General features: G+C 49.8%; 1 protein-coding gene across 1 annotated transcript; it reads right to left on the reverse strand.

Annotated features, from left to right (window-relative positions):
• Nucleotides 1-1,387: 1,387 nt before the first annotated feature.
• Nucleotides 1,388-14,386, reverse strand: MCM2 (minichromosome maintenance complex component 2). The gene is made up of 16 exons (XM_054076629.1): nucleotides 14,281-14,386; nucleotides 13,069-13,256; nucleotides 12,304-12,479; nucleotides 11,361-11,624; nucleotides 10,147-10,366; nucleotides 9,633-9,840; nucleotides 8,786-8,920; nucleotides 8,403-8,594; nucleotides 7,264-7,357; nucleotides 6,492-6,742; nucleotides 6,120-6,246; nucleotides 5,801-5,913; nucleotides 5,433-5,675; nucleotides 4,456-4,638; nucleotides 3,314-3,469; nucleotides 1,388-2,388 (listed from the first exon to the last, which is right to left on the reverse strand). Exons 1-16 carry the CDS (start codon nucleotides 14,284-14,286, stop codon nucleotides 2,278-2,280), a joined length of 2,667 nt encoding a protein of 888 aa, XP_053932604.1. The 5' UTR covers nucleotides 14,287-14,386; the 3' UTR covers nucleotides 1,388-2,277.
• Nucleotides 14,387-17,249: the final 2,863 nt, after the last annotated feature.

The raw sequence follows: 17,249 nt of genomic DNA on the forward strand, positions 1-17,249 counted from the left end.
CAGAGCAAGGAGATGGGAAAATCAGGAGTCCTGCTCCGTTTTTATGTGTTCTCTCATGGTTTGCAGTGCTTGGCCACATATTTATCTCTGCATGGTCACTACAAGCGCAGCAGAGGCTTCATGAGGTTGCAAGTGTTTAGGAAGCATTTTGTATTTCTCTAGTGTGACACAAAGCCTCTCTCTCCTCCCACACCCAACATTCATCCCCTCAACACACATGTTCAGTTTGCTTGACAAGCCTGTTTCGTTACTGCTGCCTTCACTGTCTTTGGACTGGCCCTTTCCCAGCAAGGTATGTGGTTTCCCACAGAGCCGGGCACAGCTTCCAAGTGCTGGGAGCTGCTCTCCCCAGGGATGGCCTCTGTTGTGGCCTCTGGCATCAGGAGGTGAGGTGCTAGCGGCTCTGTGCCAAGCCCTGGGCCTCACTGTGTGGTTCCAGGCACACAGCTGACCTAGGCACACATTCAGGGGGCGAAGGGCTAGCTCAGGCAGGGACGCAATGCCAGGAAAGCGTCTCTGTGGGCTGCCTGCGGAAAGCCCTGGTAGGCAGAGACCAGTGGGAAGGGGAGAAAACAGCCAAAACAGTTAAACAAATACACAGGAGGGAGCTGGCAGATAGAAAAGGCAACATGCAGAGCCAGTTTCAGGCTGAGAGTCATGTGCTAAGCCCCCAGCAGCGTTCAAGCACTGCTTGCTCCCGAGTAACAACCCGGCCGAGAGGACACACACGCACGCATATCACCATGACAAACCCCACTGTGCTGACAACCAGGGACACCTTTGCTCGGCCAACACAGTATCGCAGCAGCCAGCTCACAAATTCTCTCCAGCACAGGAGGGAAGAGGCTGGAGATGCCCAGCAGTCCAGCCAGGCAAAGCACGCTGACTAGACCTCAGCTGCATCTTGGAGAGGTTTACTGCTTCTCCGAGACTGGAATCCAAGTGGTGGCCAAGACATGAGATTAAGGCTGTTGAATGCAAGACAGGGAATGGAAGGGAGATATATACTGTGACAGGACAGTCTCAAGGTGATGCATTTACAGCAGAATCCCACAGAGGGATCAATGCTCCGATAAGCAGGCAAGACAGGGAAGGAGCCACTGCAGGCAGGACCTGAATGAGCACTGCAGTGTTCATAACGCTGTCCTGTGGACAACTGTGTCCTGGTACTTATCCACTGTGGGGATGTACACTAGCTTAGAGATCAGCACTGGCAGTTCCCGCTAACCTGGATGTGTTTGTATCAAACTCCAACCCCACAAACCGCAGAGCAGTTGGTCCAGCATCCAGGTTGTTCAGTTATGCTCTTCCTTCCCCCGTGGCTGCAGGAGTCCCAAAAATGAAAACACAAAGCTATTGAAAACCAAATTTATTCAAAACGCACACAGTAAGAAAATTGCATGCGAGCACTGAGCCCATTCTTCTTAAATGCCTCCAGCTCAGGTCTATTCCACTGCTACTCTTTAAAACAGCACCATGGGTACTTCACCCTCAAATGAGCGTGAGAGATGGTGTTCAGGTTAGGTGCCAGCACCTCAATTCAGCCATAACTGGATAACAGACCGTAAGGCAGGGGAAGTTCCTTCCCTAAGGCTCCTGGATGCTGACCCAGGATGTATGGAAGGAGCTTTCACTGCCCATGCAGATCATCAATATTAGAAATATATGTTTTATTTCAGTTCTCATCTTCCTCTGCCCACCCCCCCTTGCAGAAACCAAGCACAAGGTCAACCCCTGCAGGCACCTGGGGAAATGTCATATGTCAGGTACAAAGGCCTGGAGCTGAGAGGCTGGCTGGTTTATGGAGAGTTGAAAGCAGTCTCAATTATCACCCAGCAGGTTGTACAGTCGCCAGAGATGGGAAAAGAGAATCCCCGAGGGTGCTTGCAATCCAAGGGGCATGGATAAGGCAGACAAATGCTTTTCAAATGCTCCCACTTGGTCTCTCCTGCAGATGAGTCCATAACAACTAGCGGCAAACAAACAGCAAACAAGCCATCTATGTGGCCAGCGATTCTCTCCCTGTTGTGCGTAGCTACGAGGCAACACAGTGAACAAAGTTGCTAAACAGACTTGGCTGGGCATTTAACTACTTAACTCTGTTCTATTTACAAGGTCTTCAGCAGCTCAGCACTCCCTTAATCCATAAGGCACAAAGCAAGCAAGAGAAGGTGCAGCTTAGTCCCTCTGGACCGTGATCTCCGTAGGGCTCCTGCAAGAAGCTGCAAGACAAAGGCCTCATCTCCCAGGAGCATGTGGTGAACTCAGCTGCCAGCCTCAGAACTGCTGGACAATCAGCTTCCGCTTCACATCCCGGCTGAACCTGTTCATCCTGAACACTTCACTGTCGTAGAAGGCAGAAAGGTTGTGGATGTTGATCTGCCGAGCCTGGGAGAAGGAGGTGGGAGGAGAGAGGTAATTGTTTATTTAAAAAATAATAAGAGCCATGTGGTTTTCTATAGCTGAGGCCACAGAAAATTTGACCGTCTGCAATCTCTGCTCTGCTCTGCTCAGCAGGCACCAGAACTGCAGTAGCAGGGGAGACTGCAGGTCAGGAGGAAAGGAGCATTGGCACAGCTGAGATGAGCAAAGAGAGAATGCTGGCTCAGCATCTGCCTGCTCTCAGCTTGTCCTTTTCCTTCCACTAGAGCCGGAACACAGCTACTATCCAAAAGCCCCTAATACCTCACCGAGTGGAAGACAGTTTTGCAGGAGACCCCTGGCTGGGTCTGGTCACACTGGTAGCAGCACCAAGATGGTGACTTTGGAGTAGTTACTCTGAACATTTGGCGCAAAGAGCACAAAAGCAGCCACCTGGGAATCAAATACTGCTTTAGTGCCAAGCAAGGTCAATACACAGAGAGGCTGAGACAGAAGTGCAGTACGCTGGACCAGGATGAAGATGCATTAAGGAGGAGAAGGGTGAGCCTTGGACTGGAAAGTTCATACTAGCAGAGGTTTTTCTGCTCATTGCTTCTTCTTCCATTGCAGGTGCCAGGGAACTTGTGTCCTCATTCACTTGCAAAGCACCAGCCACACTGCAGGATTTACCACTCTAACTCCAAAGCTCTATAGGGGTGCATGAGAACTGAGGGGGAAGAACATGGCACTCCCAGAGAAGACTGGAGCAGAGACAGATAAGATAGTCCTGATTTTGTGTTAAATTAATGCCCTTTTTTTTTTTTTTTTTTTTCCCTTTCTGGTACCATAACTTAGGAAGGGAAGTTACAAGTTTGAGAACACCCTGATTCTGAGGCTGCAGACAGAGAGCAGGAACCAAACCCTGAGAAGGCTTGCTAAAATAAGCCCTTACCTTATCCACCAGATCCTTCTCTGGGACTTCTATAGTGTCCTGCTGGGCCCCATAACGGTTTCTCTGGTACATCACCTGCTCTGCAACCAGCTGCTTCAGGATGAACAGCAGCAGCTCGTTGTTGTCTCGCTTGAAGGAAAGGTAGCGGGAGAACGTCTGGGAGAGAGGATGAGATGAGTCAAGAGGGTCAGGAACCAAGTGACAAACTGTGGTCTCTTGTGCCTAACGCCAACCAATGCCCTCCTCCCACAGAGCACAAGAACCAAATGACAGTGCTGTGTGCCCTTAGCGTCTCTTAAGGGAATCTGGCCTTGCCAAGCTGCCACCTGCACATGCAGTTAAAACACAGCCTTGTGACAGCCGCGACACTCCTCTGCTGGCTTACACTCACTAAAAGATCTCTGGAGGGGCCTCATCTCCAACCCTTTAGCATCTCAGGGGCTGGCAGTGCACTGCTGCGGAGATGTGCTGCCCGTGGGGGAAGCAGCCATGGGAGGGCTGGCCCCGGGGAAGGCGTAGAGCAGCTTTCCTTAACCCAGACTGCCCTTTGCCTCCCCAGGAGATGCTCACACTTGGCTGGCTGTTTGCAACCAAAGAGAGAGGCCATGAGTTGTCCAGACTGAGGGCAGACACTCGGAGTGGATAAATGCCAGGTTGTGGCCAGCCAAGAGCTGTTCAGAGCCAGCTCCTGCCACTCAGAGAAAAGGGCAGACTGTGCACTAAACCACAGCGAGCGCTGCCCTGTGCTTAACTGTCCCCTGAGGAGCCCTAGAAAAAATGTGAAGAAACTAACTGTCCCCTTGGGCTCAATCACGGGGCAGGAGCAGCAGTGGGAAGCCTGTGCCAAAATACCAGGGAAAGCATCAAGAAAGAAGAGCAATGCGGCATTGCTTTTGATACAGAGACTCAGGGCACACTTCCTTTTCCACATTAACAAAAACATTGCCCCATGGCAGACTAATGAAGGGCAGTCACATAGCAGTGCCTTCACTCAAAGTACTCCACTTACATGGGCTCAGTGCCTGATTCTGCAGGACAGACACCTGGAGAGCTGGAAGAGCCTCTTCCCACAGCCAGGACAGTGCAGTCGAACGCACAGGGCCTGGGGTGCAGCTACGGCCTTTGACTCAGCTGGTACCCACCTTGCGCATGCTCCGCATCACACTGAACTTCTGCGTGTCGATGAAGCTCTCCAGCATCACCCGGATGGCCATGTTTACATCATCTTCAACCACGTAATCCCGCAGGTGCATGCGAGCATGAGCCTCGGCCATCCGGATCATGGATTCAATGTGACGCACTGTGATGGGGATGCTGCCGGTTGCCTAGGGGGGAGAGAAGGAGGCAACTTCTTACTGAAGGATAAAAGACATGGGGCAAGACAGGTGGCTTCTGGCCCAGAACCTACTTCATACTCTAGGAAGCTGCTCCTGGACCTTTGGGTGGACCCAGGCTAAGGAGGCTCTGCCATCTGCTGGCACATTCTGCAGAGTGCTACAGGCTCCCCTGCTCAAAACTTTAATTCAGCAGGTTGCAAGGGGATGCTATGTGGACTCCCTCTTTGCCACTGTTCAGTGCCTTTCCAGGGAGGGAATCTTGTTTTTTCCAGCAACTTTTAGGAGTTAAAGAAACAAAAAGCCAATTAAAAAGGAAAACGTATAGTTTTCCCAAGCTCTAAAAATCTCCCTCTGACCTCAAAAAATTCTTCTTTCACTTGGAAAGCACGAAACTAGCCCGAGAAATCCCATGGACAAAAGAGAAGGGCATTTCTACACAGAACAGCTCCCTACAATGTACCAGAGGCACATGGGTCTGAGTGAATGCAATCATCTCCTGTGGGCCTGCCAGACTGGGTGACAATAAGAGGACTTTGCCACGGCAGGCACAAGTACACGTGTCCAGTCCATCAGTCCACAGACAACCAACAGGCAAAACTCTGCATTTAGATGATAAATCATCTGTTCAGCAGACACTACAGGATCTGCCTGTCTGTCACAAAACAGTGGCACAGACTTTTGTGATGAGAATGGCAAGAACGTGTCAACATGTGCTGGAGCAGTCTCAGGCTGATTTGCAGTCTAGATAGATATTTCTTCCCCTGTTTCCTCAGTATCCTCACCATAGACTCTTTCCTGAGGTCACTGTACATCCGGGCCACCTTGTCCTGGTCCATCTGGTTGAGTTTGGGGTGGACCTTCTCTTTGGCATAGATGATGTATTTCCTCAAGATCTCCTGGGGAATGGGTTCAACGCCATATGTGTTGGGAAGAATAACCTCATTGGTGTCTCCATTCACTGCCTCCTTGCTACCTGGGTGGTGCTTGACATGGCTGCCAACAACGAACCGGGCAAGCATTTCATCCTACAAAAGAGCAGTGAACTCAGAGACACTGAAGACACTCACTGGATAGCTAAACTCAGTGAACAGCTACAGCTGAGCATCCCAACATCAGCATCACAAGCCCAGATGGATAGCACAGCTTGTACCTGCACAGGGTCCACTGTGTCTCTCACCACACACAAGATATCAAATCGAGAGATGATGGGCTCTGTCAGGTCTACATTCTCCGAGAAAGTTAACGATGGGTCGTATCGTCCACCTAGATCAGAGACAAACCTCAAAGTCAAACACAGGCTGCAGGCCTGACGCTTTGAAGCAAGCACAGACCTCCTGTACAAAGAGACTTTTACTGCATGTTTAATCTTGAGAAACCACAGAGAGGGAAAGGAAGCTGAGCTACAGTTCTCATGACAGCAGGATTCATACTGGAGGCCTAACATGGTTCTGTGGTCTCTCAGCACTTACCTATGGGATTAGCCGCAGCAATAACGGTGCAGCGGGCTTGCAAAGATGTCACAATGCCTGCTTTGGAGATGGAAATGCTTTGCTGCTCCATGGCTTCGTGGATGCTTGTCCTGTCTTGATCATTCATCTATAAAAAAGCAAGGAAGTAAATTGTATCATGTCTACACCTATCACCCAACACACCAAGAGGAACCAACTCCTGATGCTCTGTACTACACTACTGATCAATAAGAGCCTAAGCAAACTGCAGGACGCAGGAGCTTTAGTCAGCTGGGAGATAGCACCATGATTTATAGTGTCTCCTCATGCCAGAGGTTACAGCCAGTCCCTCCACAGCTAAACCCTTCTCACAGAGACTAAACAAGGCCTCACCTTGTCAAATTCATCAATCAGGCAGACACCTCTGTCAGCCAGCACGAGGGCTCCTGCCTCCAATGTCCACTCCTTGCTGACCGGGTGCCTCTGGACATAGGCTGTGAGGCCCACAGCAGAAGCACCCTGGCCAGTGGTGAAGATCGCTCTGCTAGACGCCTTCTCTATGTATTTAAGAAACTGTGATTTTGCAGTACCGGGGTCTCCACACAGAAGCACGTTGATGTCACCACGGACTTTGTGTTTGCCACCTAAAACAATAATGGGAGAGACACGTTAGCAGCTCACTGCACGACTTGATAGCAACCCTGCCCTGACCACCACAGAGCTGAAGGAAAGACAAAGGGTAGGCAGGAACAGCACTTTACACAGAAGTTGAGGGAAAAAGAAAGTCAGTTTTGGAGGCAGACACATGTTTAAAAGTGCATTTCTAATCTTGCTGAACACATCCTTCTAAGGAGATGATAACAAATTAGGACATCAAAAGTCCTTTAAAAGGGCATCAAAGATGCCCTAGAGAAGGAGTGGGGATAAAAATTGCCTGGGTTTGCAGCAGGAGCTGTTTTCAGTTTAAGCATTTTTACCATCACACCAGTTTTCACTGTAACAAAAGTAGCCACTTCCATCACAGATATCTCTCAGTCTGTTATCTCTTCACTCACTAAGACACACAGACAATTCTAACCACCCTCAATGCAACAGTGCAGACAAACCCAGATCCACTTGCTTTCAGCTGAGTGAAACAGCCCTGAATTACACAAGTGACACCCACCTGGGTTCTTGGGCTCTCCACCGAAGAGAGCTAAAGCCAAGCCCCTCTTGATATCTTCATGTCCGTAAATAGATGGAGCAATACTGGCAAAAATCTGTAAGGAAAACCAAAGGAATTGTCTAGAGAATACCATTTCCTAGTCTGGGCAGAACTTGGTAAGAAAATCAGCAATGGGTTATATCTACAGTTACCCTTACAATACTGCGGTCTTTGAAGAGTCTCTTACTATCTAAGGTAAAGCGATTTTTTTTACCATGTCAGGCATGGCAGCTGTGTAGTCTGGTATTGGAAGCTGCTGTCACTGCCTCCACACTCCTGTTGTGCACAAAGCACACGGCAGTGCCTGTTATCAGCTGCTGCAAAGCTGAAGACCTTGATTTGAAATTTACTGACTGCACATGATAGTAGTCGGTTGGGCTATGCCACACATGACCTGTCACCACGGTCAAATATTATAAACAACTGGCTTATTTTCTCAGGAGTATTCTGATAACTGCCTGATGTTAAGACTACTGATGTTAAAGCAGCCGTGGCTCAGCTGAAGCTGCTCCACCCACTCAGAGCAGCAGACAATATAAAAACTGCATGACCAAGGTAACAGAGTGAAGTGCTCCTATTACAAAGCCTAAACCTGATCCAAGTGAGGTTGAACATGCACCAATTCGGCAACTTCGTTCTTTCAAGTATTGCATTCAGGTCTTAGCATGCAGTAATAATATCCCCTTAGGGGGATTTGAAACGCAGGCGTTGGCCCCTTACAACACTTCCCTCACTTTGCTTTCAAGATATGTGGGGAGAAACCAATGATCAGATGTATAAGCAGTGACTGAGTGCCTCTCACCCATCTTCCAGCCCTGTTGTGATGTGGAAGGCTCAGAGAAGGAAGAGGAGAAACAGAAAATTTGATTCTCAAAAGTACAATGGAAGTTTCTTATTTACTTCCCTCCTATAACTCACTCTTGTCAACAGCTGTCTGAGAGCCACAGAAGACAAGATGGTGATTTAGAGGGAACTGGGATTTCTACGAGTTTCTTTAGCTACTTTTTAGCCAGCTGACACCTTTCATCACTTTCTGATCCAGCTGCCAGGTGATGGCAAGCCATCAACAGGAAAAGAAGGGATACCTGAGGCTGACCCACCTTCTCCCCAATCTGCTCATCCTTGGACAGACCCACAATCACTTTCACATCTTCATCAGTCAGTTCTCCAACAGCCAACTTGTTGTCCTTCTTGGCGATGTGGTTGGCCAGGATCACAGTCGCGAACACTGGGAACCCGTTGGCAGTGTTCAAGGAGCCATCGTAATTGTTGTGATAGATCCCCGTTAGCTCCTGGGAACCAGGAGATGGTATGTCAATGCCTGCACAGTACAAAGCAACTCCCTCTCCATTTTAAAAGTCACCAGTCTTGAAAGTAGCTGCCCAAACGCATCTGAGGACAATCCCACCCCACATCCCCACAGATGTTCTTGTGATATCATTGTCAGATATTACCCTGTACTTGAGTTCAAGAATGTACTCACAATCTCATCCCCTGGCTTGCAGCTGTCAACCAGATCGGCAAGGAGAATGGCATCCTTGGAGCGGGGCAGCCTGCCAGCAGCAACCTTCCCAGGGCTCTCCTGGATTTTGATGCGCTGATAGTTCTGATAGACTGTCTGCAGCAATAAAATAAAAGTTACCCAGCAAGTCAGGTGGGCAGCAGCATAACCAGTGCCTTTCTAAAGCACCTCCCCAGAGACGGTCTATTTGAAGACTTACTATACTTTGGTTAGAAAACTATGGCCTGGAAGGGTGGAGGTTGTGAGGAACAATTCCAGGGTGTGATAGACAACAATAGGGACAGGAAAGCACTGCATCATATCTCACCACTGTATTTCAGCCTCCACAGTGTTTGTCCACCCAACTACTGGACCAGTTCCTGGGAGGGGGATACTCCACTTGTGACGGGTATAGACTTCAAAGCAAGTAACCAAAGTCAGAAGCTCCACATCAACGATTTTGCCACTCTCCTCTAGTTTCTTTAGCTGCCTGATCAGGAAATACTGACTGAACTTGGGAAGAAGGAGAGCTGGACAGCCTGCATCTGCATTTCTACAATATGGATACGTAACCGTGTTCCACAGAGACGACTCTGGCAAAAAAACGCAGCCCAAAAACTTACAATGAGGCAGTAAATTACTTTAGGCTGCTAAAATAGGCAGATTCAGGTCAACAGCTCAAACAGACAAGATCTATCTTCACAGATCCCTGTACCAGCACCAAGTCTGCTGAAAAGGCGTGAGCCAAGTCAGGGCTGGGAGGAACAGGCAGTGCCGTAGCCTGGACAGGACAAGCAGACAGCGCCATCCACACAAGCACATCTCTTACCTCTTCCATGTTGATTTCAAAGGGGCCAAGAGACTGACACTCTGGACAAGAACCGGGTTTCACCTCCTGGTTCTGGGATTGGAAAAAAGGTCCCAAGATGAAGCTGCACTTGCTGCAGTTGTATTTGACCATGCTGAGCTGAGGCAGGACCCCTGTGCAACTCGTGACCACTCCGCTGGTCCGGATCAACTGATTCAAGTGCAATTGCCTGAGGAAAGACAGGGAGATGCAGGATGCCTGCAAGAAGGCAGAACACTCTACAGAAATATTCTTGCTACAAGACACAACTCCCAAAGGCCTAGTTAGAAACAATTATCAGTATAAGTTTTCTCACAGGGCTTGTGTTTTTCCTTTGAGGACACTGGAATTTCATTCTTACTCTGACTTTTTTTCTGTAATAAGCTCAGTCATACTGGTAGACCTACCCAGAGCTGTAGCTTACAGACTAGTTCTCCTGAGCACCTGAAAGCCTGCTGTAGGCCCCACAGCCACCTCTGGCAATTCTGCTGCTTACCTGAGTGACCGCAGCTCTTCCACCAGAGGGAGGTGGGAGATACGGACATGGATCTCCTGAGCAATACGATCATATTTGGGGTACATGGCCAACACCACTTCCTTGGCTGCTTCATCAAAGATCTTCAGCATTTCTGCTGGGGCCTCAGGCAGAAAGTAGGCAAGGACATGTTCCTGGGCTGCCAGATCCTCATAGTTCACCACCAGACTCTCTCTGTTCTCTTGAGAAAAAAATGGGGTGAGTTGTATTTTCAACCTGCTCACTCCTCAAGGAGCCTGTACCCTGCAGGCTGCAGTTAGCAGATGTCTGCACTTTCCCTGAAAAACGTTTAGGAGTCAACAATTTGAAAATGGTTGGAAAACTCTTTTTAATTTACTTCTCCGACAAACTGTTCATCAATACCAAACTTGTGATCATTTCTCTCCAGTTCAGCACAAATGCTTCCCAGGCTCAGTGCTCCTGAGACTCAAAAGCCTCAGACCAACACACAACTCTCCCACAGACCTCCAGGAGACAGAATTAAATAGGAGAGAGAAGTGTGCTGAATGGCTCATAAAAACCTTCTGCATCTTATGTTCCTGGAAAGGGATAAGACAAATGCTTTTTATTTCCTAGCTGTACAACACTGACTCTGCTCCACTACTCAAGCTGCTGGAGCTTCTGCCTCAGTATAAAGAAATACGAACAACTGCAGTTCCATGAGCTGTTTCTAGATGTGACAATTTCTGCTTTTAAAATTTATCAACAACAGCATTAATGACTGCTTCTTCTGGCAGTGCCTAGGCAGAACACAAGGCTGCAACACCGACACGGTTTTCGAAGTCACAAGGTCTATTTGTGTCCCCTTGCTGGATAATCCAGTTTCCAGTGTGAGAAACTAACTGACACAGACAGGAAGCAATTGTTGTCTCTTTCAGATCACAAGTTTGCAGACCACTGTCTGCTGCCCCACATATTCTTCTGCTTGCATTTCTATGATATGAATATTAATGAGTAGCAGACGCCAGGGGCCTTCTAATTAGTCAGCCAGAATCAAAGATAGTAGACATGCTTTCATTATTCATTTATCTCCATCAGCATCCAAGTTTCTTGAAGTGCTGACTCAATGTCTGGGACAAACAGGGCAGGCAGAAAAATTCCACCTATGGACTGGATGACTACAAAGTACCATGACCCACATAAAGAGAAGAGAGCCTCTAAACACCCAGCCCTACCTTTGCACATGTCACTGATCCTCTCCTTGAAGACATTGTGCCCATGGTCATCCACATGGGTCTTCAAGAAGTTCTTGAAGCGGTGGTAGATCTCAAGCCGGGGAGCTGCCATGGAAACCCACTCCCTCACCGAATGCCCTTTCATGTCTTCCAGATTCTCAATGCTCTCAATCATGTCTTCCTCTTCCTCTTCCATGCCATCAGCAGCCCGTTCCGCAAGCCGCCTCTTCCGTGAAGGACGGTCTTCATCTTCATCATCACTGTCTAAGGGTTGGGAGGAAAAATTATTAAAGAGCTGGGATTCTCATTCCCACTCTTCGGATAAGTCGCAGTTGGATTGCATGGACTGTGGAAGCAAAGAGGTTAGAGCCTGGGATACAGACCAAGAGTCATCCCAGGCCCATCCTAAATCCAGTTCTAGCCTGGCTCCTGCCTCCTCCACAGCGTAGCCAAAGACTTTATTGAGGTAAATACGAAGATTTGTGTGCAACACCACACAGTCACGTCCATCAAGGCACTGAGGGAGGGAAGGTATGTGATGAATGAGGGAGGAAGGCCAAGGAATGGGTTTCCAAGTGCATGAAAGGCCCTTCCATCCAGCCCACAAAGTCTCTACAGGAACACCAACAAACTCTACAGCATAACCTCAGTAGAATCCCAAACCGTTGATACAGGCCCAGGATCCTAACTTTGTTATAGCAGTGAACATGTAACCAGAACACACCAAATGAGCTCCTCAGAAACCCAAATCAAAGGGATCATGCATTGGGGAGCCCAGTCAAGCACACACAAAGAGATTTCACTGAGAGCTCAAATACACTGGGACTCTATAGACCTCCCTCCTAATCTGAGGGTGAGAGTCCCACTCCTCCACAAGGGCCTGGTTACAGTCACCCATAAGTGGGGATCAGCTCCCCGCTTGGTGCAGCTCATCTCCACCTACCGTAAAGCAGCCCCCTCCTCATGCGGCCCATGCCCTGCTCCAGCTCGCGGTCTCGCTGTCTCATTACTCGCTCTGCGGCTTCCCTCTGGCTGGCAGTCAGCTCCTCCACGTCTTCATCATCCAAAGCCAGGCCCTCTGCTTCATAAGCATCCAGCTCGGGGATGGGGCGGTAGTCCCTAGCACACACAGAGCACATCGAATCAGGCAAGGCTCCAGACAACATTTCTCCAGCCCTTCTCTGGCTACTGCTGGGCAGGTGTCAGGACAATTGTTCTGCAGCAAGACAGAATGTGTTAAGCAGGAAGGCCCTTCACAACAGAAGATGCCCCCCAGTACAAAGGGCTCCAGCACCATGGTTATGAATGCCAGCATTCAAGCTTTTGTACTGTAAAGTTCACCAGCTTGCCCGCAGGCCTGGCTGTGTGAAAAAACTTTCAAATTTATGCCTGCAGGTGTAAGGACCTGGGAATGGATGCACATCACACATCCATGGAGATCCTGGTTCACCCACACCGATCATGGCACCTTGCTCCCAGCTTGCAATCTGTTCAGGTCTTCAAGGACTGAAATGACACTGTGCCCTGACTTGGAGAAAGGAGACCTTTCTCCACTGTCCAGCAGCTCTCGGGCTCCCTCACCCACAGCAGAGGGACCCCACTATGGCTGAGAGACCCCTCCATGTCACAGGCTGCTCTGACATCCTGTTAGCAAAATCCCATCCCCAGACACAACACTCCAGAAGCTACCCCTGATCCGTTTCCTTACCTTTCCATCCCTTCCCCGATGAGCTCTTCTCCTTCTTCCTCCTCTTCGGGGAGCCCTTCAGTCCCCAGGAGCCCTTCGGACTCATCCTCGAAGGGGGGCAGGTCCCGGCCAGGGCTTGATGTGAAGGTATCACCCCGTCGGGAGCTGCGCACTGGGCTGGTGGTTGGTGCTGGTGATTCGGAGGAGTCCTGCAAGGAGGGAAGGGGAAAAGGGTGAGGGCGGGGGTCCAGGACACTGGGCCGTGCATATGTCACCGAAATCAGGAGAAGAAACTTCTTTGCACCAACTGGGGATCTTAAGAAGCAGACATTCTTTCTTGTTCGGTACTGGATATACAGGGGGATCGATCCTCCTACCGTATGTGCTGGTGACTATAAGCAGCAGTTCTTTATCCACTGTATTTATACAGATGGATTCTATTTCTTGTAAAAATCATGCATATTAATCACACATTTCCCAATATCAATTACAACCAGTGTCCTCCCCCTCGCACACGCTCCCCTCAGTCTTTTATTGAAGCTGAGCTCTGCAGAGCAGCCCCCTACTCCTATTGCGTTGGCATCTGCCCCCCTTTGAAGTTCCCATGGGAAGTTCAAAGGGTTATCTTGACCTCCCATCTTTCTTGGCATCTCAAGGGCTGCCCAGATGTGGGTCTTCTGCAGCCTTCACTGTTTTGCTCCTTAAATATCACAAAACGAGGAGTTTTCTGTCTATTGATTTCTAAGGTAGATTAGGCGTTAGTCCGGACACTGCATTCTACACCGCAGGTCTGGTTTGCTCTGCAGTAAAACACGGGGAGAGGGCAGGCAGAGCTCCCAGGACCCTCTGCCACCGGGACGCCATCCGGAACGGGGGCCGTGGATCCAGGATCAGCCACGAATCCCTTTCCCCGAAGCGGGGGGAGGTTAAAAATCATCAGCCCTCCTTATAAACGGGAAGAGAAACACATGGCAGAGTCGGGGGGAAACCCCTCCTCCGAGCCTGGCGCCGCGAGGGCGGCGGGGAAGGACCCCGATCGCCCCCTCGAGCATGCGGGGAACTCGTCCCCATCGCATCCCGGGGAGTCCCCGCAGCATCTCGGGGGGTCCCCGCCGCATCCCCTGGGGTCCCCATCGCACCCTCGGGGGGTCCTCGCCGCATCCCCGGGGGTCCCCGCCGGGAGCACCCCCATTCGACTCTCCAAAGGCCCTCCGCCCCGTCCCCGCCGCTCACCGCCATCGTCCCGCGCTTCCTGCCCGGCCCGATTCCGCGCCAAACCGGAGTCACGTGACCGGCAAAAGCGCGCGAAAGCTCATGAATAATGGAGAGACTGAGGGGGAGGGGGGTGTTGAATATGCATGAGGGGCGGGGGGGCAGTCTGGGGACAGCGGGCAAACTCCAGCGGACTCGGGCAAACTTGGACAAACTTGGATAAACTTGGGCAAACTAGGACAAACTCAGACAAATTTGGATAAACTCAGACAAACTTGGACAAACTCAGACAAATTTGGACAAAAAGAAACAAACTTGGGCAAATTTGGACAAACTTGGGCGAACTTGGACAAAGACAAATTTGGATAAACTCAGACAAATTTGGACAAAAAAGAGACAAACTTGGACAAATTTGGACAAAATTGGGCTGGTCTGGAGAACGAGTCTGATGAAGAGGGGCTGAGGGAACTGGGGTTGTTCAGCCTGGAGAAGCTGAGGGGAGACTTTATCACTGTCTACAACTGCCTGAAAGGAGGTTGTAGCGAGGTGGGTGCTGCTCTTTTCTCCCAGGTGACAGGAGATAGGACAAGAGGGAATGACCTCGAGTTGCGCCAAGGGAGGTTCGTACTGGACATTAAGGAAAAATTATTGATCAAAAGGGTTCTCAGGCACTGGCACGGCTGCCCAGAGAGGTGGTTGAGTCCCCATCCCTGGAGGTGCTTAAAAGATGGGTGGATGAAGTGATTGGGGATATGATTTAGTAGTGGACAGGGATGTTTGGGCTTGATGATCTTAAAAGTCTTTTCCAACCTAGTGATTCTATGATTCTATAAAATTCGTGCAGAAGGCCAACTCCATGCTGGTCTGCATCAAAAGGAGCATGGCCAGCGGGATGAGGGAGGTGATTCTGCCCCCCCCCGCAGCTAAAATAAAGTCTGGTTCTACCAAGTTTGCCACTGAATCGTGAGAAAGCCCCTTGGATCACCTTTACTCAGGCTCATAGTAAAACTACAAAAGGTGGCAAAAGGGTTCTGGTGTTTGGGTGAGTTCTTTTTGGCATGAGTTTGTATGGAATGGTAACGGGGAGCTAATCAGAGCAGCTCTGAAGAACAGGCACATCTGTCTCAGTTGCTCAGCGCAGCAGGCGATGCCGTTTAGGAGAGGAACCAAAGAAAAGCACCCGTCCCATAGAAACAGAGGAACAGAGAGAAACAAAAGCAATAGGCTGATGTTTGGCAAGGAGGTGAAACACTTCCATCCCAGGCCACAGCCTCTTTCCCAACAGTAGGTGGCTTGGAAGGGTCTTCTCTGAAGGGTTTCTGTTCAGTATCTGGCTATTTCTGCTCTTGGCTTCATCAGACATGGGACAGTAACCCTGAAACAGGAGACACCAGAAGCAAAAGTGACTAAAGAGGCAGCTGACAATCGTCGACCTGAAATGCCTCTTCCAGGAGCCCAGCTGAATGATTCAGTCTGGTATGAATATAGCAAAGCAGGAGCATCATGATATAAATAGGAGAGTGGCTCATCCTTGTCTCTGTGACACATGATGGGAAGCTGGCTGGTGCTCCGAGTGAAACAGGCACAGAGACCCCTCCCAAAATGCCCCCACCTGGAGGCTTCAAGAAGCCACCATGGGTTAGAGGAAGGCAGCCCAAGACCTACCTACAATAATGCTGTCTGACAAGGCCCAGCTGACATGCTGTGATGAACTGGTCTCACCACAGGGTGCCACTGTCTCTCCAGGCACTGGACAGCCAGTGGACAGCTTTTCTGTCTGTCCTTCACACAAGACCATGGACCATGTCCATGTTTTTAGTGCTCTCTTTGGGTGCCAGCTACGAGTGGTCCTGTGCTTAAGCAGTGGCGCTCAGTCTCTTTGAGAAGAGCTGAGGTTGGGCAGCTAAAACCACCCCTAACATCAGGTGGCTGCTGTGCATGGGACGGGGCTCCTTCTGCTGTACTAGAGACCAGGCACTGGGGCATGCGAGAGGGCTGAGATGCAGACGGGGCTGGGACAACTTACTGAGCTGAGCTGAGCACCAAACTCCTGACTGTGTCAAAATACGCCAGTAGGATTTTGCAGACTGGTGGCTTACAGCACAGGAGGAGTCCTGGGGACTGAATTCCCTGTGGAAGGAAAGGCAGAGACAGAGGAGTACAGGCCAGGTGGTATCTCATGGTGCAAATTTATACCTAATACTAGAAATCGGTAGCTTGGTAGAGCAGTTCTGAAACAAACCAGACACATCTGTCTCTGTTTGATCAACACCTGGACAGCAAAGCAGTTTTGGACGAGAAGGACTATCCTGTCCAGTAGACTGATCTAATAAAATCTGAAAGCGTATTTTGAGAAGTAAAATGTCTTAGAAGAGTGGAACTTGGTGACAATACAAGAGCATAATGCTGTTCTGGAAACCATGACTGTACCTTCTGCCTCTAACGCCTGCAAGTCAGGTGAGATTGTGAAAGGACAGCAGACTGCAGCAGGTACAGCACCAAGTGCCACCTTTCCTTGCGGCCCTCAAAATCATACCAAGGCTGCTGAATATCACCTCTTGTCTTGCTTCAGCCTGGCAACAGGAAACGACACTGCAAGGACAAAGGGAGCGAGCCCTGCCATATTTATGCACTGGATGGAGGAGACAACACAGAGAGCAGCGGGTCTCAGCTGAAGTGGGAGGATGCGTGCAGTTAAGGAGATGAGGTGGGACAAACAGCGTTACGTTTGCACACACCATGTCTGGGCTTAAAGGCATGGCTTCTTAACACAAAAGAACCATGAGTGTGGATTCCCCACCTTCTCTGTTTCACATGAGCTGTGAGGAAGGCAGGATCTAAAGTGTCACCGTCCTCGTGGCGGCACACAACAATATTCTGCATGAGAAATAGGGTTTGGTGTCCCAAGTGCTGGGCTGTAGCCTCAGAGTGAATCAGATGGAAAGAGCAGGTGGATTGGAAAGAAGAGTCTCTCCTTCTGACACAGTTAT

Source organism: Cuculus canorus, chromosome 11, assembly GCF_017976375.1.
Source record: "Cuculus canorus isolate bCucCan1 chromosome 11, bCucCan1.pri, whole genome shotgun sequence".
Taxonomy (NCBI): domain Eukaryota; kingdom Metazoa; phylum Chordata; class Aves; order Cuculiformes; family Cuculidae; genus Cuculus; species Cuculus canorus.